The 18,147-nt window shown below is 37.7% G+C and overlaps 1 protein-coding gene across 3 annotated transcripts in view; it reads left to right on the top strand.

Annotated features, from left to right (window-relative positions):
* The window catches only part of FCHSD2 (FCH and double SH3 domains 2), a 306,616-nt gene that overhangs the window by 255,182 nt on the left and 33,287 nt on the right, over positions 1-18,147 (top strand). For all 3 annotated transcript variants that reach the window (XM_019037195.4, XM_019037196.4, XM_055356755.1), the window contains one exon: positions 516-620. In XM_019037195.4, the coding sequence (XP_018892740.1) occupies positions 516-620 (105 nt within the window). The remainder of the gene's footprint in view (positions 1-515; positions 621-18,147) is intronic.

The following is an 18,147-nucleotide window of genomic DNA, read 5'->3' as shown; positions in this document are numbered from 1 at the left end:
ATTCTCAGTCACTTCCATGGTTTTACTTTACCACCAAATCATAAATTAATATCTTCAACATTGGGCCTTGCTACTACTGTGTATCCATATAATCTCTTGCCTGTTTTGACATCTTCTTTTCACTATCTCACAGGTGTCTCAAATTCAATGTTCCACTTATGTAATGTTGCTTAACAAACCACCTCAAACTTAATGCCATAGAACAAGAGGGTTTTTACATTATCTCTCACTAATCTGGGTATTGGGTGGTCTCAGCTTAGGAGTCTCCCTTGGGGTCTCTCATGTGGCAGCAATCAGATAGTGGCTGGTCCTGGCTTCCCCACTGAAGGGACTGTCTGTAGTAAGTTTGTTACTAGTAAGTCTGTAATTATTTCAAAATGTTCAAAAAATAAATAAATGAAAAAAATTATGGCTACTAGTCACTAAAGCCTTTTGAATTATGTAAATACTTTAATCACTTAAGGAAGATGAAAAGTAAAAAACAGTCATCATTATTGTCCCATTTTCTTTAATAGGTTCTAAATGATCTGGAGTGTCATGGAGCTGCTGTATCAGAACAAAGCCGAGCAGAGCTAGAACAGAAAATAGATGAAGCTAGAGAAAATATTCGTAAAGCAGAGGTAAGGTGGCAGCTAATTGTGGCATTTTGCCCAGGTCTAATGACACTGTCACAGCTGTGATATACATCTTTAAAACTGAGTTTCTACACACACTGAGATGAAGGTGATTCACCGTCTTCATTCGTGTCCACAGTAGTATTTGTTGAGTGCCTGCTCTGTGGAAGGCAGTACATATAACAAAAAGATGCTGTAAAGTTTACAGTCATGAAACATTAAATACAAAAGATTTAAGTCACAATGAAGATACTAATTTTAAAGTTTCTACAAGGTACATAATAAACCACAGAGATTAATGGTAGAAAAAATGATGTATATATATCAATTTAGATATATATATCTCCTTATATATCGATATATATGGAGATATATATTCATATATATATATATATATATATATATATATATATTATATTCAGAGCTTAGGAAATCTCCCCCATATGGAAGGTTCCCTGGATCCAGGGGCATGAGCTGGGCTTTTAAGAATAGGGAAGATTTGGTTAAGCAGAGATGGGAAAAAATTTATAATAGTGGATTTTAATTTTTTGTGGAGTCATGGGACCTTTGAGGGTTGTATGAAAGCTGTGAAACATTCTCTCCCACACACAAAAATGTACGTTTTGTGTAGTGTTTAGAGTTCTTATGCCTGAGGCTAATACTCCCTGCTCTAGATAGGGAGAGGTTGGGATAGGAAACAAGAAAGTATTAGCAAAGGAGGAAGACACAGGGTATAATTTGGTAGCTGGATATGATTAGAGTGGAGGATTTTTGTGAGGAAATGTGGTAGAAAGTAAGTAAACTTGTTGTGGTTAGGGCCAGTTTATGGAGGACCTGTGCACACACTTTTATCTACTCAGCAGCAACATGGTGAAGGGGTATGGAGGTAGACATTTATAAAAGACTGACACCATCCAGCCATTAAAAGATTACGTTCTTGTTAGAAAGGCATAAAGAATGCCAAAAATCACTAAGATGGTAAAGCATAACTGCCGAGGAGTGGTGCATCAAGTATAGCTGAAGAACCCAGAGGCCACAGAAATCACTCTGGGAGGGATTGTTGCGGGTGTAACACAGAAGAAGACTTAAGATGAATGCTGGCAGATGAATAGTATTTGATTAGTCAGAGAAAAGGGGATAGCACAGACTTACGCCATGCAACTTCAGGAGGTAGAATTTGAACCAAAAGATGAAGATAGGAAAGAAGGAGATGTGAGTTTAGTATTGGGAAATACTTTCTAATAGTCAGATCTTCCCAAAGACAGAATAAGCACTCCTGAGACATAGTGCAGCCCTATAAGTGTGTAAGAAGATTCTGGGCAAGCATCTTTCAGGGACCCAATACAAGGAATCCCTGCACTGGTTTAGGTTTAAACTAAACTAATGGTTTTCTAACACCCCCTTAGAACTCCAGAGGTTTTGAGGAAGTGCTTCACTGGTTGTGGGGTGAAGGGAGAGGCAGCGTAGGCAAGCATAGAGAATATGAGCATGTTTTTGGCACAGCCCCATGGAAGTGATCTGAATCAGAACAGGCTTGCCATCTGCCTGGGCTGGAGAAACCCCAGTAACCCCACCTCCACTTCATTCCTGTTCACAGTCTAATTGACAGCCACCATAGTGAGGAGGGCAGGGTGTACAATGAATAGTCATTTTTCTCTTTGAATTCAGGGTCATGTCTAAACCACTATCTTAGGGTGCTGGCCAAGTAGTGTTGGCAAGCCCTCACCTACTCTAAGAAACACTGGCCTGTGGTAGAAGAGTTATTCCTGTTGTTTGTTTCTCCGCACTCTAGATGAAGCCAGTTTTTCAGAGCCTTGGTGGAACAGGAGTAATTATTTTGAGACAAGTCTCAGAGGTTTTCTGAGGGATATTTCATGTATTTTCCATTTCCAGACCCCATGTGTGGTATCACCGACTGGTACCCTAACTCCACGAAACCTCCTGCCATCCCCAGTAATAGCAGTAGTAGGTATCAGGCACACAGAGTCTTTATTTAGGCCAGATGACCTATTATTTCCATAGTATGCCAAACTAGACTGTGGTTGTTAGTTTCAAACTAAAAATATGAAGTGAAATTCTCATACCACAATGTCTCACCTCTTCTAATGCAAGTATTTAAGTCTACATTCTCAAAAATAGTTTTCTTATCAAAAATGTTGAATATAGTATGCTAAAACCATTGTAGCAGATCCGTTTTCTCAGTTTTGAATATCTGTAGCATTTAATTAATTTTACTGTTAGCATAAAATAATCTCTCACTTGGTTTCCACTTAACAGATACAAAAAATAGCCTAAGTAAAATTAGCCAGCAAATATGAGGGCATATTTATTGGGGTAGTACTTACAGGATTATCATAATAAAATTTTTGGATGGACTAGACCATGAGAGTCTTCAAAGGAATTAACAATAATCGTTTCTGCACATACCCTTTTCCTTTCTTCTGCCTGTATATCATTTGCAGTGGTTTTTCTTTTTCATCGATACTTTATTTATTATAAATACCTATACAAAAGAGAGAACACTGGTTATATAAAATGTGAGTCCTCATTATTGCAAAGTTAATGACAAGAGTGACCCTGCTATTAAAACAAAATTTTTAGGCCAGGTGCAGTGGTTCATGCCTCTAATTCTATCACTTTGGAAGACTGAGGTGGGAAGATCACTTGAGCTCAGGAGTTTGAGAGCAGCCTGGGCAACAGATGAGACATCGTCTCTGTTACAAATGAAAAGAAATTAGCTGGGTATGGTAACATGTGCCTGTAGTCTCAGCTACTTGGGAGGCAGAGGCTTGATCCTGGAAGGTTGGTCTGCAGTGAGCCATGGTTGGACCACTGTACTCCAGCTTGGGCAACAGAGCAAGACTATATGTATATGTGTGTATATATATGATCTTATATATATATATATATATATGATCTTATATATATATATATGATCTTATATATATATATATGATCTTTGATCTTTTATATATATGATCTTTTAGATATATGATCATATATATAAACTATATATATGATCTTATATATATAAACTGTATGATTATATATATGATCATCATATATATAACATACACACAGATATATATATATTTCTCATATATATATTTCTAATCACATTATTTCCAAATTTATATTACCTCTGGGCCTGTTACTGTGAGGTTTCACTGTATTCATGCTATGTTAGCAGACCTCTTGACTAATCACTTTTATTTTTTACTGAAAATTTTCAAACATACAGAAAATATGAAGAATAAACATGTATTTCCTAACATCTAGATTCAACTATTATATTTTGCAATACTGGCTTTATGTGTTTGTTAGATTGACCCATTAATTGTGTTCTATAAAATGGAAGTTAGGTCTTAAGGCCTGATTAGAGGCAGGTTAGTGTTTTAGGCAGAAATAGTTCGTAGATGATGTGATGTTTTTCATCACATAAAGAATCATAATATCAAGTTGTCCTGCTATTAATGATACTAAGAATGGTCTCTTAATAAGGTGGTGTGCTACCAGATCTTTCCATGATAAAGATTCTTTCCTCTTTGCAATTACCAAGTGCTAGTCACCTCCAGTGGTGGTGAATGGGTATTTTTTTTTCTTGGGTATTATTATGACCTCATTAAAAAAAAAAAATTTTTTTTTTTTTTGAGACACGGTCTCACTCTGTCACCCAGGCTGGAGTGCAGTGGCACGATCTCAACTCACTGCTGCCCGAACCTCCTGGGCTCAAGCGATTCTCCCATGTCAGCCTCCCGAGTAGCTGGGACTACAGGCGCACTCCACCATGCCTGGCTAATTTTTCTATTTTTTTGTAGAGATGGGGTTTCACCATGTTGCCCAGGCTGGTCTCAAACTCGTGGGTCAAGCAATCTGCCTGCCTTGGCCTCCCAGAGTGCTGGGATTACAGGCGTGAGCCACTGCCTCCGACTTGTCGTTTTAAACTTAGCCATTTGAGTATGTGTGTAATGGTATCTCACTGTGGTTTTGAATTGCATTTGGCTACAGACTAGTGACGTTAACTAACTATGCTGAGCATCTTTTTATAAGTTTTTTAGCCCTTCATATATCCCCCTTAGTAAAGTATTTGTTAATATCTTTTGCCCAAATTTGGATTGGTCTTATTACTGAGTTATAACAATTCTTTATGTTTTCTGGATACTAGTCATTTTTTAGGTACATGTACTGCAAATATTTTCTCCAGTCTTTGGCTTACCTTTTCATTTTCTAGATTGGAAACTTTTAATTTTGATGAGATTAATTTATGAATTTTGTCCTTTATGATTAGTGTTGTGTTCTAAGAAATTTTTGCCTGATCAAGGTTGTGATATGTCCTCTCATGTTTTCTTCTAGAAGTGTTATAGTTCAAGCTTTTCTTTGTGGACTGTGGTCCTAAACATTTCTAGTTAAATTGTTGAGGTCTGGTATGAGTTAAGGGTCATGTTTAGTTTTTTTGTTGTTGTTTTGTTTTGTTTTGTTTTTTCCTATACAGATAGCCAGTTGTTCCACCATCATATTTTAAAGAGTATGCTTTTCCCATTACCTTTGCACCCGTATTGAAAACAACTAATCATATGTGTATGAATATTTTCAATTTTATTCAGTTCCATTGGTCTATATGTCTGTACTTATGCCAGTATCACAGTCTTAATGACATTGTAAGTCTTGAAATCAGATAGTATAATTCCTCCAACACTATTCTTGTTTTAGAATTATTTGGACTATTCTCATTGCCATCAGCTTCTACAAAAAAAGACTGCGGGTATTTTGATTGGGATTGCATTGAATCCACAAATAATTTGAGGAGAATTGACTTCTCGACAATATTGAGTCTTCTAATTCATGAACATGATGTGTCTCTCTATTTATTTAGGCACTCTGTTTCCTTTTTTGGCTTAATTTTTTATTGATACAAAATAATTGTACATATTTATGAGATGCATGTGATATTTTGATACATGCATACAGTGTATAATGATCAAATTAGAGTAATTAAGAGATCTATCACCTCAGACATTTATAATTTCTTTGTATTTAGAACATTTCAAATCTTCTAGTTATTTTGAATTAATTATTAACTAGTCACCCTGCTAAGCTATCAAACACCAGAACTTATCCCATCTATCTAACTGTTTGCTTCTTTCTATTCCCCAATCTCTCTTCTTCTCCTTCCCCATAATCCTTCCCAGCTTCTGATAACCATCATTCTACTCTATACTTTTTTTTTTTTTTTGAGACAAAGTCTTGCTCTGTCACCCAGGCTGGAGTGCAGTGGCGCACGCCACCACGCCCAGCTAATTTTTTTACTTTTAATAAAAGACAGGGTTTCACCATGTTGGCCAAGCTGGTCTTGAACTCCTGACCTCATGATCCACCCGCCTTGGCCTCCTAAAGTGCTGGGATTACAGGCGTGAGCCACCACGCCCAGCCTCTGCTCTGTTTTTTTTTTTTCTTTTTTTTTTGAGACAGAGTCTTGCTGTCACCCAGGCTGGAGTGCAGTGGCGCGATTTCGGCTCACTGCAAGCTCCTCCTCCCAGGTTCATGCCATTCTCCCGCCTCAGCCTCCCAACTAGCTGGGACTACAGGCGCCCGCCACCACACCCAGCTAATTTTGTTTTTGTATTTTTAGTAGAGACGGGGTTTCACCGTGTTAATCAGGATGGTCTCAATCTCCTGACCTCATGATTCGCCCCCCTCGGCCTCCCAAAGTGCTGGGATTACAGGCGTGAGCCACTGCACCTGGCCCCGGCCTCTACTCTCTACCTCTATAATTAACATTTTTTAGCTCCCACACATGAGTGAGAACATGTGATATTTGTCTTTCTGTGCCTAGCTTATTTCACTTAACATAATGACCTCCAGTTCCATTTATATTGCTGCAAATGACAGGATTTCATTCTTTTTTATGACTGAATAGTATTCCATTGTGTGTATATATCACATTTTCTTAATCCATCGATGGACACTTAGGTTGATTCCACATCTTGGCCACTGTGAATAGTGCTGTAATAAACAGGGGATGAAGGTATGACTTTGATACACTGATTTCCTTTCCTTTGGATAAATATCCAAAAGAGGGATTGCTGGATCATATAGTAGTTCTATTTTTAGTCTTTTGAGAAACCTCCATGCTGTTTTCCATAATAGCTGTACTAATTTACATTCCCACCAACAGTGTATAACAGTTCCCTTTTTTCTGCATCTTCACTAGCACTTGTTATTTTTTGTCTTTTTGATAAATAGTGATTCTAACTGGGGTAAGATGATATCTGATTTTGGTTTTGATATCTGGTTTTGATTTGCATTTTACTGATGATAAGTGATGTTGAGTATTTTTTCATATACCTGTTGGCCATTATGTCTTCTTTTGAGAAAAGTGGTTACACATCCTGTGCCCAATTTTTAATAAGATTACATGGTATTTTGCTATTGAGTTGTTTGAGTTCCGTGTATATTCTGTATATTAGTCCCTTGTTGCATGAATAATTTGCAAGTATTTTCTTCCATTCTGTAGGTCATCTGTTAACTCTGTTGATTGTTTCCTTTGCTGCATAGAGTTTTTAATTTAATATAGTCCTATTTGTCTGTTTTTTGTTTTGTTGCCTGTGGCCTTAAAGTCTCAGCCATAAAAATCTCCCTTGACCAATGTCCAGAAGCATTTCCCCTATGTTTTCTTGTACTAGTTCTATAGTGTGGGTGTTTGTTTGTTGTTGTTGTTGTTGTTTTCTTTTTTTTTTTTTTCGAGACAGAGTATCACTCTGTCACCCAGGCTGGAGTGCAGTGGCACAGTCACAGCTCACTGCAGCCTTGGCCTCCCCAGGCTCAGGTGATCCTCCCACCTGAATTTTTGTATTTTTAGTAAGATGGGGTTTCGCCATGTTGCCCAGACTGGTCTCGAACTCCTGGGCTCAAGGGATCCACCCGCCTCAGCCTCCCAAAGTGCTAAGATTACAGGTGTGAGCCACTGTGCCCAGCCATAATATTGGGTTTATTTTTAAAGTCTTTAATCATTTTGAGCCAACTTTGATATATGGTGAGAGATAGAGATCTAGTTTCATTCTTTGGCAGGTGGATATTCAGTTTTCCCAGCAGCATTTATTGAAGAGGGTGTCCTTTCCCCAATGTAAATTCTTAGCACCTTTGTAAATTGGTTGGCTATAAGTACATTATTTCTGGGATGTCTATTCTGTTCCATTGGTCTGTGTGTCTGTATTTGTGACAATACCATGCCGTTTTGGTTACTAAAGTCAGGTAGTGTATTACCTCCAGCTTTATTATTTTTGCTCAGAATTGCTTTGGCTATTCAGGGACTTTTGTGGTTCTATACAAATTTTAGGATTTTTTTTTTCTATTTCTGTGAAGAATGTCATTGATTTTGATAGCAATTGCACATGGATTCGTTTGTGTCCTCTTCAGTTTCTTTCATCAGTGTTTTGTAGTTTTCCTTGTAGAGATCTTTCACTTCCTTGGTTAAATTTATTCCTGGGGTTGGGGTTTTTTGTTTTTTTGTTTTTTGGGTGGGTTTTGTTTGTTTGTTTGTTTGTTTTTGTCTTGTTTTGGTTTGGTTTGGGTAGCTATTTTAAATAGGATTACTTTTTTTTTTTTTTTTTTTTTTTTGAGACAGAATTTCACTCTTGTTGCCCAGGCTGGAATGCGATGGTGCGATCTCGGCTCACGGCAAGCTCCGCCTCCTGGGTTCAACCGATTGTTCTGCCTCAGTCTCTCAAGTAGCTGGGATTACAGGCATGAGCCACTGAGCCTGGCCCATTATGCCTTGATATATGTTTTCTGTCCTCTTCTATGATTTCAATTACATGAATATTAAATCACTTGATATTATCCTACATGTCATATGCAAAGCTCATTCCACACATTTTTATCTGGCCTTATTTTTTATCTCGGTCTCAGTTTGATGAGTTATTATTAGTGTCTATTAAAACCTATGGATATTTCCTCTATAGTGTATAAACTACTGTTAAGGCCATCTTGTGAATTTTTATTTCAAATGTTATATTTTTAGCTCTATACGTTCTATGTGGTTCTTCTTTTATCTTCTAGTTCATTCCTATTTATCTTCATGTTTTTCTTTAAACCTCTAAGTATATTTATAACAGCAATTTTAAAGTTCTTGTCTACTAATTCCATCATCTCTGTCATTTCATTCTTTCTATTGACTGATTTTTGTCTTGGCTCATGTTTTTCTGCTTTTCAAATACCTACTAAGTTTTTACTGAATCTAGACATAGTGACTGTTTGGTTATTAAGTTTCTAGATTCTATTTTCTTCTTATAAAGACTATTGAGTTTTGTTTTGGCTGCCAGGTCAGTTACTTGCAGATCAGTTTGATTATTTCGAAGCTTGTTTTTAAGCTTTGTTTGGGTTAATGTAGAGATAAATTAGAAATTAGCCCTATACTAATGCCGTGGGTATACACCAAGTTCTCTCAACTCTGGCTGGATAGAGTTGTAATATCTTTTTTTTTTGTTTTTTTGTTTTGTTTTGTTTTGTTTTTGAGACAAAGTCTCACTCTGTTGCACAGGCTTGAGTGCAGTGGTAATGATCTCTGCTCACTGCAACCTCTGCCTCCTGGGTTCAAGCAGTTCTCCTGCCTCAGCTTCCCAAGTAGCTGGGATTACAGGTGCCCGCCACCACAACCAGCTAATTTTTTTTGTATTTTTAGTAGAGACGGGGTTTCACCATGTTGGCCAGGCTGGTCTCGAACTCCTGACCTCAGGTGATCTGCCCGCCTCGGCCTCCCAAAGTGCTGGGATTACAAGCATGAGCCACCACAGAGTTTTAATGTCTTTCAACCCTGTACAAGCTCTAGGAATTTTTCAGTTCATAGCTCTACGGTAGATATTCTTTTCTTAGTAGTTATTGTTTGCCTCTGCTCCTGGAGTTCCACCTGCCATAATTTCAACTTATTATAGATTTTTATCTATTTAATATATTATCAATTCCAGTTGTCATTTTAAGTTCCATATTATCTAAAACTGGGAGTCCATTCAACTGACTTCTGTGTACTTTTGACATTACCCCCGTTAGTCCTTGAATACTTTCTTCCTAGTACAACAAGCTATCACAGTGTTCACCTTATATTTTTCCTGCTCAGACTTAGAATTAGCTGTTTCTCCAAGAAGCTCTGATTCTGTTAATAGAAAATGGTATTTAGACACTAAGGCCTGGGCTGTGAAGGTGCTTATTGTTCTAAGTGTCATTTTCTTTTTTATATTTTCTTTGTTGTTAGAGCTAGGGATAACTTTTTTTAAATCATGAGTTCATGTTGATATTTCCAATTAACATGGACAATTAGAGGGATTTTTACTTATTTTTAGAGACAGGGTCTCAATATATTTCCCAGGCTAGAATGCAGTGACTATTCACAGGCACAATCATAGTGTACTGTAGCCTTGAACTCCTGGACTCAAATGATCCTCCTGCCTCAGCCTCCAAAATAGTTGTGACTACAAGTGCATGCCACTATGCCCAGCCAGAGGGATTTTATTAAACTTATTTGATTTCTTTGATTTTACATTTATTTATGTTCTTTTTGCCTCTTACACCAAAAAGTTTTATTCCTAATCATATTATCTAATATTTTATTTGCTTTATATATTTAAAAAAAATTTTTTTGAGACAGTGTCTCTGTCACCCAGGCTGGAGTGCAGTGGCACTCATTGCAGCCTCCACCTCCCAGGTTTAAGCAATCTTCCCACCTCCATTTCCTGAATAGCTGGGGCTGCAGACATGTGCCACCATACCCAGCTAATTTTTGCATTTTTTGTAGAGACAGGGTTTCCCCATGTTTCTCAGGCTGGTCTTGAGCTCCTGGGCTCAGGCAGTCTGCCTGCCTCAGCCTCCAAAGTGTTGAGATTATAGACATGAGCCACTATGCCCAGCCTGCTTTGTATATTATAGAATAATAACTGCAGTATATATTAAGCACTTTCAGAACTACAACATAAATATTGCTATTAATAGTAAACTATTGAAAGTTTTAGATTTCTTTATAATTCTCTTTGAATGTAGAATAAATATATCTCTAAGAGATTTTCTGCTTCTTGTAATAGGTTACTAGCTTATATAAGACTATTTTAGATGACAATATTAATCTGGGGTAAAAATATTAAAACAAAAATTATTTAATAGAACTGGAAAATGACCCAAAGCATGTAAAACCTGGAGAGGAATTTCTCCTTGAAAGAACAAGACTATACTTAGTGATATTTCCATTATATAGCCCTGCATCTGTAAGGAGCAGCACAACCAGAATTTAAGCAGAACCTCCATCTTACTGGCCTGAAGGTGGATGTCATTTGGAACAGAGACTCTAAGGAGCTTGGCAGGAAACAATAACTGAAAGGCAAAAAAATCCAGGAGAAATTTTAGCTGTTGCTTATCACAGGAGAACAAACACTAATCATTAAAAAAACTGAAGTGGCAAAACCCCATCTCTACAAAAAATACAAAAATTAGCCGGGCATGGTTGTGCACGCCTGTAGTCCCAGCTACTCAGGAGGCTAAGGTGAGGTAGGAGGATGAGGCTGCACTGGAGGCAGCCTGGAGGTTGAGGCTGCACTGAGCCGTGATCGTACCACTGCACTGCAGCGTAGACAACAAAGTCCAGACCCTGTCTAAAAAAAAAAAAAAAAGAAGTGATCATATTAATGTTAGACAAAATACATTTTAGGACAAGGAATATTAAAAAGGATAATGCATAATGATTTTTAAAGACATTTCATCATGAATATATTACAATCCTGGACGTATATATAATAATAATGCTACAACATACAAAAAGCAAAAACTGGAAGAACTGAAAGAAGAAATAGACAAATCTACAATTGTAGTAGGAGTCTTTAGGATCCCTCTTTCAGTAATTGATAGAACAAGAAGATAGAAAATCAGTAAGGATATAGAAGATGAACAACATCATTAACCAACTTTACCTAATTGGCATTCATCAAACACTCCACTGCATATGAGTAGAATATATGTTCTTTTAAAGTACACATAGAACATTCAACAAGACCATACACTGGACCATAAACCTGTTTCAATAAGTTTAAAAGGATTGATATTATACATAGTAAGTTCTTGATTAATTAGGCTTATATTAAAAATCCATAATAGAAAGATGGCTAGAAAATATCCAAATAATTGGAGATTATGTTGTTCGAACACAGTAATCTGTTGCTGCCTTTGAAAACCACCCCAAACTTTATGGCAAAAACAACAGTGGTTTATTATCTGTTGCCATTCTGGGTGCTGACTATGCATTTCCTTTTATTCTTTTATTTTCTTTTGAGACCATCTCACTGTCTCGCAGGCTGGACTGCAGTGGCACAACTCACTGCAGCCTCAACCTCGTGGCATCAAGCAGTCCTCCCACCTCAGCCTCCCGAATAGCTGGGACTACAGGCATGTACCACCAAACCCAGCTAATATTTTATTTTCATTTTTTATAGAGATAGGGTCTCACTATTTTGCCCAGGCTGCCTCAAACCTCGAATTCCTGGGCTCAGCAATCCTCCCACCTCAGCCTCCCAAAATGCGGGGATCACAGGTGTCAGCCACTGTGCCAGGCCAACTAGTCATTTCTTTTGCTGGTTTTGCCTGAGGTTACTCAAGCAATTACTTTCAGCTAGAGGACTGGCCAGAGGGCTGGGCTCAGCTGTGATGGCTGGGTCTTTTCCCCATGTGGTCTTTCATCAGCATATAGGTTAAACTGGACTTCCCCAGCATGGTGGCAGCATATTTCGAGAAGTCAGATCCAAATAGCACTTATTGAGGGTCCTCTGTTTCCATTAAATTGGCAAATGCCCCACTAGCCAAAGCAAATCACATGGACAAGCCCAGAATCATGGTGGGAGTGGACTACATAGATACCAGGAAGCATGATTATTTGGGAACCTTTAATATAATGGTTTACCACAGTTGGTGTGACCTTGATTAAATCATTTTTCTCATCTATAAAATGGATTTTTGGGGCTAGGGATGGTGGCTGACACCTCTAATTCCAGCATTTTGGGAGGCCAGGGCAGGAGGGCAGAAGGATCGTTTGAGGCCAGGAGTTTGATACCAACCGGGCAGCATAGCAAGACCCCATCTCTACAAAAAACTTTAACATTAGATGTGGTGGCATATGCTTCTGGTCCCAACTGCTCAGGAGAAATTCAAGGTTACAGTGAGCTATTATTGCACCACTGCACTCGAGCCTGGGCAGCAGAGCAAGACTCTGTCAAATAAATAATAGCTAGCTAGCTAGATAGTTTATAATATTGACCCCTAGAATTGTTTTGTGAATTAAATGAAATATATGATGATATAGTTCCTAGTACCTATGATAAAAGCTGTTTGGAGCTTTTTTTTGAGGTACCAAAGATGGAGTAGCAAATACTATTATCTACCATTATTGATTATATTCTACAAGTAAACCACTGTCCTAAATAGTAACACATTACACACAGTCCTTGTCCTTAGAGAAGAGATATGTTAAAGACAAATGAATTAGTCCAAATTAGATTTACAGACTTGAAATTCAACTATAGCTTTACACTTATATGTGCTTATGTTAAATGTTGTGTTAAAATCTAGGTAATTGACTGTGTTTATAAACCAAGATTATGTATCCTAAAAGATCTGGATTTTTAAAATATTATTTTTAAAAGCTCTATCTCTTTAAAGCTTCCAAAAATGATTTGGTCAAGTAGTATCTGGAATGCCATCAAGTTTACAGAGAGCTATACTCTGAAAATTTTTAATAAGTTGGCAAATCATGAAAATTCATTTGAAAACACTAGAAAGTTCTGCTTTTAGACAATTTTTAACTTATAAGCAACTGAAATCCTAAAGGGAAGATAGCAGTGTTTAATTCTGGGACTGCAGTCTAAATCTGAGTTGGCAAATACCATGTTTATCTGTTGTTTGGTAAAATACTGACAAAATAAATCTTGTAAAAACTAGATTACCTGAATAACTGCTTTGAGAAAATAGAATGTACTGAATACTTCTCTCTTTTCTGCTTCAGCAATTAAATGACTTGCATATGTGATTTCTAAGAAAGAGCTTGTTGGTTCACTCTTTTAAAAAACAAAAATAAAAACATTTCATTGTTTTAAAATGAATACTAGAGGTCAGGCACAGTGGCTCGCACCTGTAATCCCAGCATTTTGGGAGGCTGAGGCAGGAGGATCACTTGAGGCCAGAAGTTCAAGACCAGCCTAGGCAACATAGTGAGATGGCTGTCTCTACAAAAAATTTTAAAAATTAGCCAGGCATGGTGGCATGCACCTGTAGTCCTAGCTACTGGGAAGGCTACATTAGGAGGATCACTTGAGCCCAGCAGTTTGAGACTGCAGTGAGCTATTGTCATACCACCGCATTTCAGCTTGGGCAACAGTGAGACCCTGTCTCTTAAAAAAGCAAAAGCATACTAGAATGGTGCTAGGGCAAGTGGATATCCATATGCAAAAGAATGAAGTTTGACCCTGTTAAAAGATAAACTTAGGCACATTAAATTTTTTTTTATTTGAGAAAATAGCGATAATTACTTGGGCAGCACCAGATCATATGCAGTTCAGGGTTCCACCAATGGAACACCAGAGGAATGCTTTTATAGGGTGAACTCAGAAGCAAAACAAAGCAAATATTTGATTGGTTAAAGTGGCACGGTAGTAGCCTTTTTTGGATCATTCCACTGGAAAGTTTCTAGTTAGAAGGTAGTTGGCAGTTTTTGATTGGTTAAACTTCAGTTTTGTTTTACCATTTATACTGAGTTGAGTTTTGGTTTGCTTACATAGGAACCCGGGATGCTGGAGCTGCCTCAGTTTAATGACCTTCCAGTTAATTATCTTAACAACCCCACTTTACATCATATATACAAACTAACTCAAAATGAATACCTAAATGTAACAGCGAAAGCTAATAAACTTACAAAAAAAACCACAGGGGTAAGTCTTTGTGGCCTTGGATTAGTTTCTTAGATATAACACCAAAGCCTAAGCAGCAAAAGAAAAACTAGATAAATTAGACATCATCAAAATTTAAAACTTTCATGTTTCAAATGACACTTTCAAGAAAATGAAAGACAGCCCACAGAATGGGGGAAAATATTTGCAAATCATGTATCTGATAGAAACTTACTTCTAGAATATATTAAAACTCATAATAATAAAAAGGCAAAAATACTCAACTTAAAAATGGGAAAAGGGTCTGAATAGACATTTCTCCAAAGAAGATGTATGAATAACCAATAAATAAGCACATGAAAAGATTCATTTTTTTTTTTTTTTGAAACAGAGTCTCGCACCGTTGCCTGGGCTGGAGTGCAGTGGCGCAATCTCGGTTCACTGCAGCCTCCACCTCCCAGGTTCAAGCGATTCTCCTGCCCCAGCCTCCTGAGTAGCTGGGATTACAGGCACCCGCCACCATGCCCGGCTAATTTTTTGTATTTTTAGTAGAGATGGGGTTTCACTGTGTTGGCCAGGCTGGTCTCAAACTCCTGACCTGGTGATCTGCCCGCCTCAGCCTCCCAAAGTGCTGGGATTATAGGCATGAGCCACCGTGCCTGGCCTAAGATTTGTAACATTAATAGTTATCCAGGAAAATGCAAACAACAGTAAGATACCACTTTATATCCACTAGCATGGCTAGAGTCAAAAGACAGACATTAACAAGCATTTGCCAGGATGTGGAGAAACCCTCATCACCCTACTGGTGGGATCAAATGATAGAGCCACGTTGAAAAACAGTCTGGTATTTCCCCAGATGGTTAAACTTAGCATTACTTCATGATCCAGCAATGCCAGCCCTACATATAAACCCAAAAGAAGTGAAAACATGTCCACACTAAAATTTATACACACACGTTTATAGCAATATTATTCATAATAGCCAAGAAATAGAAACAACCTAAATGACTCCCAACTGACAAATGGATAAACATTCTAATGTTTATCCATACAATAGAATGTTATTTGGCCATTAAAAAAATGAAATACTGATACATGTTACAAAGTAGATGAATCTTGAAAATATTATGCAAAGTGAGAGAAGTTAGTCATAAAAGACCATGTATTATATTATTTCATATGTGTTAAATGTCTGGAATAGGCAAATCTTTATAGACAGAAAGTAGAATAGTGATTGTCAAGACTGCAGGGAATAGGGGGCTGGAGAACAATAGGTAAATGGTACATGGTTTCTTTTGGAGGTGATAAATATTCTAAATTTGACTGTGGTGATGGTTGCATGTACTATGAATATACTATAAGCCACTGAATTTCAGACTTGAGTGAATTGTGTGGTCCTAAAAAAAAAAAAAAGAAAAAAAAATGTTGTGTGCCAAAAGGTCTTTGTCACCTGAGCTGTATGTCAATAAAGTTTTACCAAAAAAAGAAAGAAATTATGAAAAGAATAAGCAGATTTTTGCAAGAGTATTTACCAAATGGAGTGCCGCTAAGCCAAAAATTCCAGTTATCTTATATAAAGACGTATATGATACCCCAAACCATTGTATTGTATACTTAAAAATGGTGCAGATAGTAAATTTTATGTAATGTTTTACCTCAATTTTTATAAAAATCTATTTGCTTAAAAACGTTAATATAAAAAAAATTAATTCAGCAAAGAAAGCCCAGTGATACAAGTCAGAACATAAATTGTTTTTGATATCAACTCCCCAAGCAGAGAATTCGGAGGGAAATCAATTCGTTGGGCACAGCAGTTCACACCTGTAATCCCAACACTTTTGCAGGCCAAGATAGGAGGATTGCTTGAGCTCAGGAGTTCAAGAGCAGCCTGGGCAAAAGAGCAACCACTCTGGCTCTAAAAAAAAAAAAAAAAAAAAATTATGTACCAAAGGTATTTGTCACTGGAGTGCAATGGCTATCTATTCACAGGCATGATCATAGCTCACTGCAGCCTCAAACTCCTGGACTCAAGCGAGCCTGCCTCCTCAGTCTCCTGAGTAGCTTGGGCTCCAGGTACAAGCCACTGCACCAGCTCCAACTTGTTTGTCCAAGAGTCCCACAAAAAGCCACCAAGTGAAAGTCCTCAAAATTAACTTAGTGGAACCTTAAATGTTAAGGAAGAGATCACCACTTGCATATGTGAAACAATGAAGCTGAATGCATTACTTGCTAAGCAAAAGAGGCTGAATGTATTACTTGCTAAGCAAAAGAGAATGACACAAAACACATTGACTCTGAACAAAGCAAGAGTTGATATATAGGGTTTTGAGAAGCTTGAATGTCAGGGATTGGCAGATTTTCAAAACTAGGAATGTTTAAGGGGTTGGCTCACTTTCAGCCTTGGTTTTTAGAGTTTGGAGGACTAGTAGAAGCAGAAGCTGTCACAGATTAGCTGACTTTCAGAGGCATGGCTGTTGGAGCAAAGCAGCAGTTACTTTCTGATCAGGAGGGGTTTAAAACTAGTTCTGTGGTTACTTGTTTATGGTTTATGGAACAAGGGCTAAAGAATAAGCAGTTATTCCCTTTCTTGAATTTGGAGAATAGGAACTTTTTATTCTCAATCTCTGCTATTTCTGCCAGCCACATCATAAATGTAGTTTAAAAGCAAAGACATTACTATTAGTCAACAAACAAGTTAGTCAATAAAGGCAGCCAAGTCAAAGGGGGAATTCTTTTTTTTTTTTTTTTTTTTTTTTTTTTTTTGAGACAGAGTCTCGCACTGTCACCCGGGCTGTAGTGCAGTGGCGCGATCTCGGCTCACTGAAAGCTCCGCCTCCCGGGTTCACACCATTCTCCTGCCTCAGCCTCCCGAGTAGCTGGGACTACAGGCACCCGCCACCACGCCCAGCTAATTTTTTGTATTTTTAGTAGAGACAGGGTTTCACTGTGTTAACCAGGATGGTCTTGATCTCCTGACCTCGTGATCTGCCCCCCTTGGCTTCCCAAAGTGCTGGGATTACAGGCGTGAGCCACCACACCTGGCCCAAAGGGGGAATTCTTTAAGCTTGTGCTGAAGAATGTTAGAATTGTTAGAGAGAAGTTCTTTTATATTAAAAATTATTATTATTAAAGAGACACAGTAGTTTATAACTCAGTATCATTGAATGGCAGTCTTTCAAGATTGGTAGAGCCTGTTCAGTCTTTTCTTGGAAAAGTAGAAGCACAGTTATATAGGATATTTATTCAAAAAAGGTTACTGAACACATAACAGGAGAATAACGCTGAATGTCAATGCTCGAGTCTTAAAGGAGCCCCCAATTATATCAAACAGGCATACTTAGTTAAATTGCTAAGTATAATTTAGTGCCTATCACATTGTAATTAGATCTATATAGAGTGCTTTAGGAGCAGAGAAAAAGGAATTATTAACTGCCTAAGGAAGGTTGAGAAATACTTAGAAAAATCTTTGTGGAAAGGGTAATATTTGAACGGACCGTCAAAAGATAAGCACTCACCAGGCATCAAAAAGCAGTGAGAAGGCATTTACAGAGGGACTGGCACGCACACAGGCACGCAAGCACATGATGGATCAGAGGAACAGCAAGTGGGACAGTGGGGTG

Source organism: Gorilla gorilla, chromosome 9 (genome assembly GCF_029281585.2).
Source record: "Gorilla gorilla gorilla isolate KB3781 chromosome 9, NHGRI_mGorGor1-v2.1_pri, whole genome shotgun sequence".
NCBI lineage: Eukaryota > Metazoa > Chordata > Mammalia > Primates > Hominidae > Gorilla > Gorilla gorilla.
Note: the sequence above shows the minus strand (reverse complement) of the source record. Positions and strands in the feature narration are given on the sequence as shown.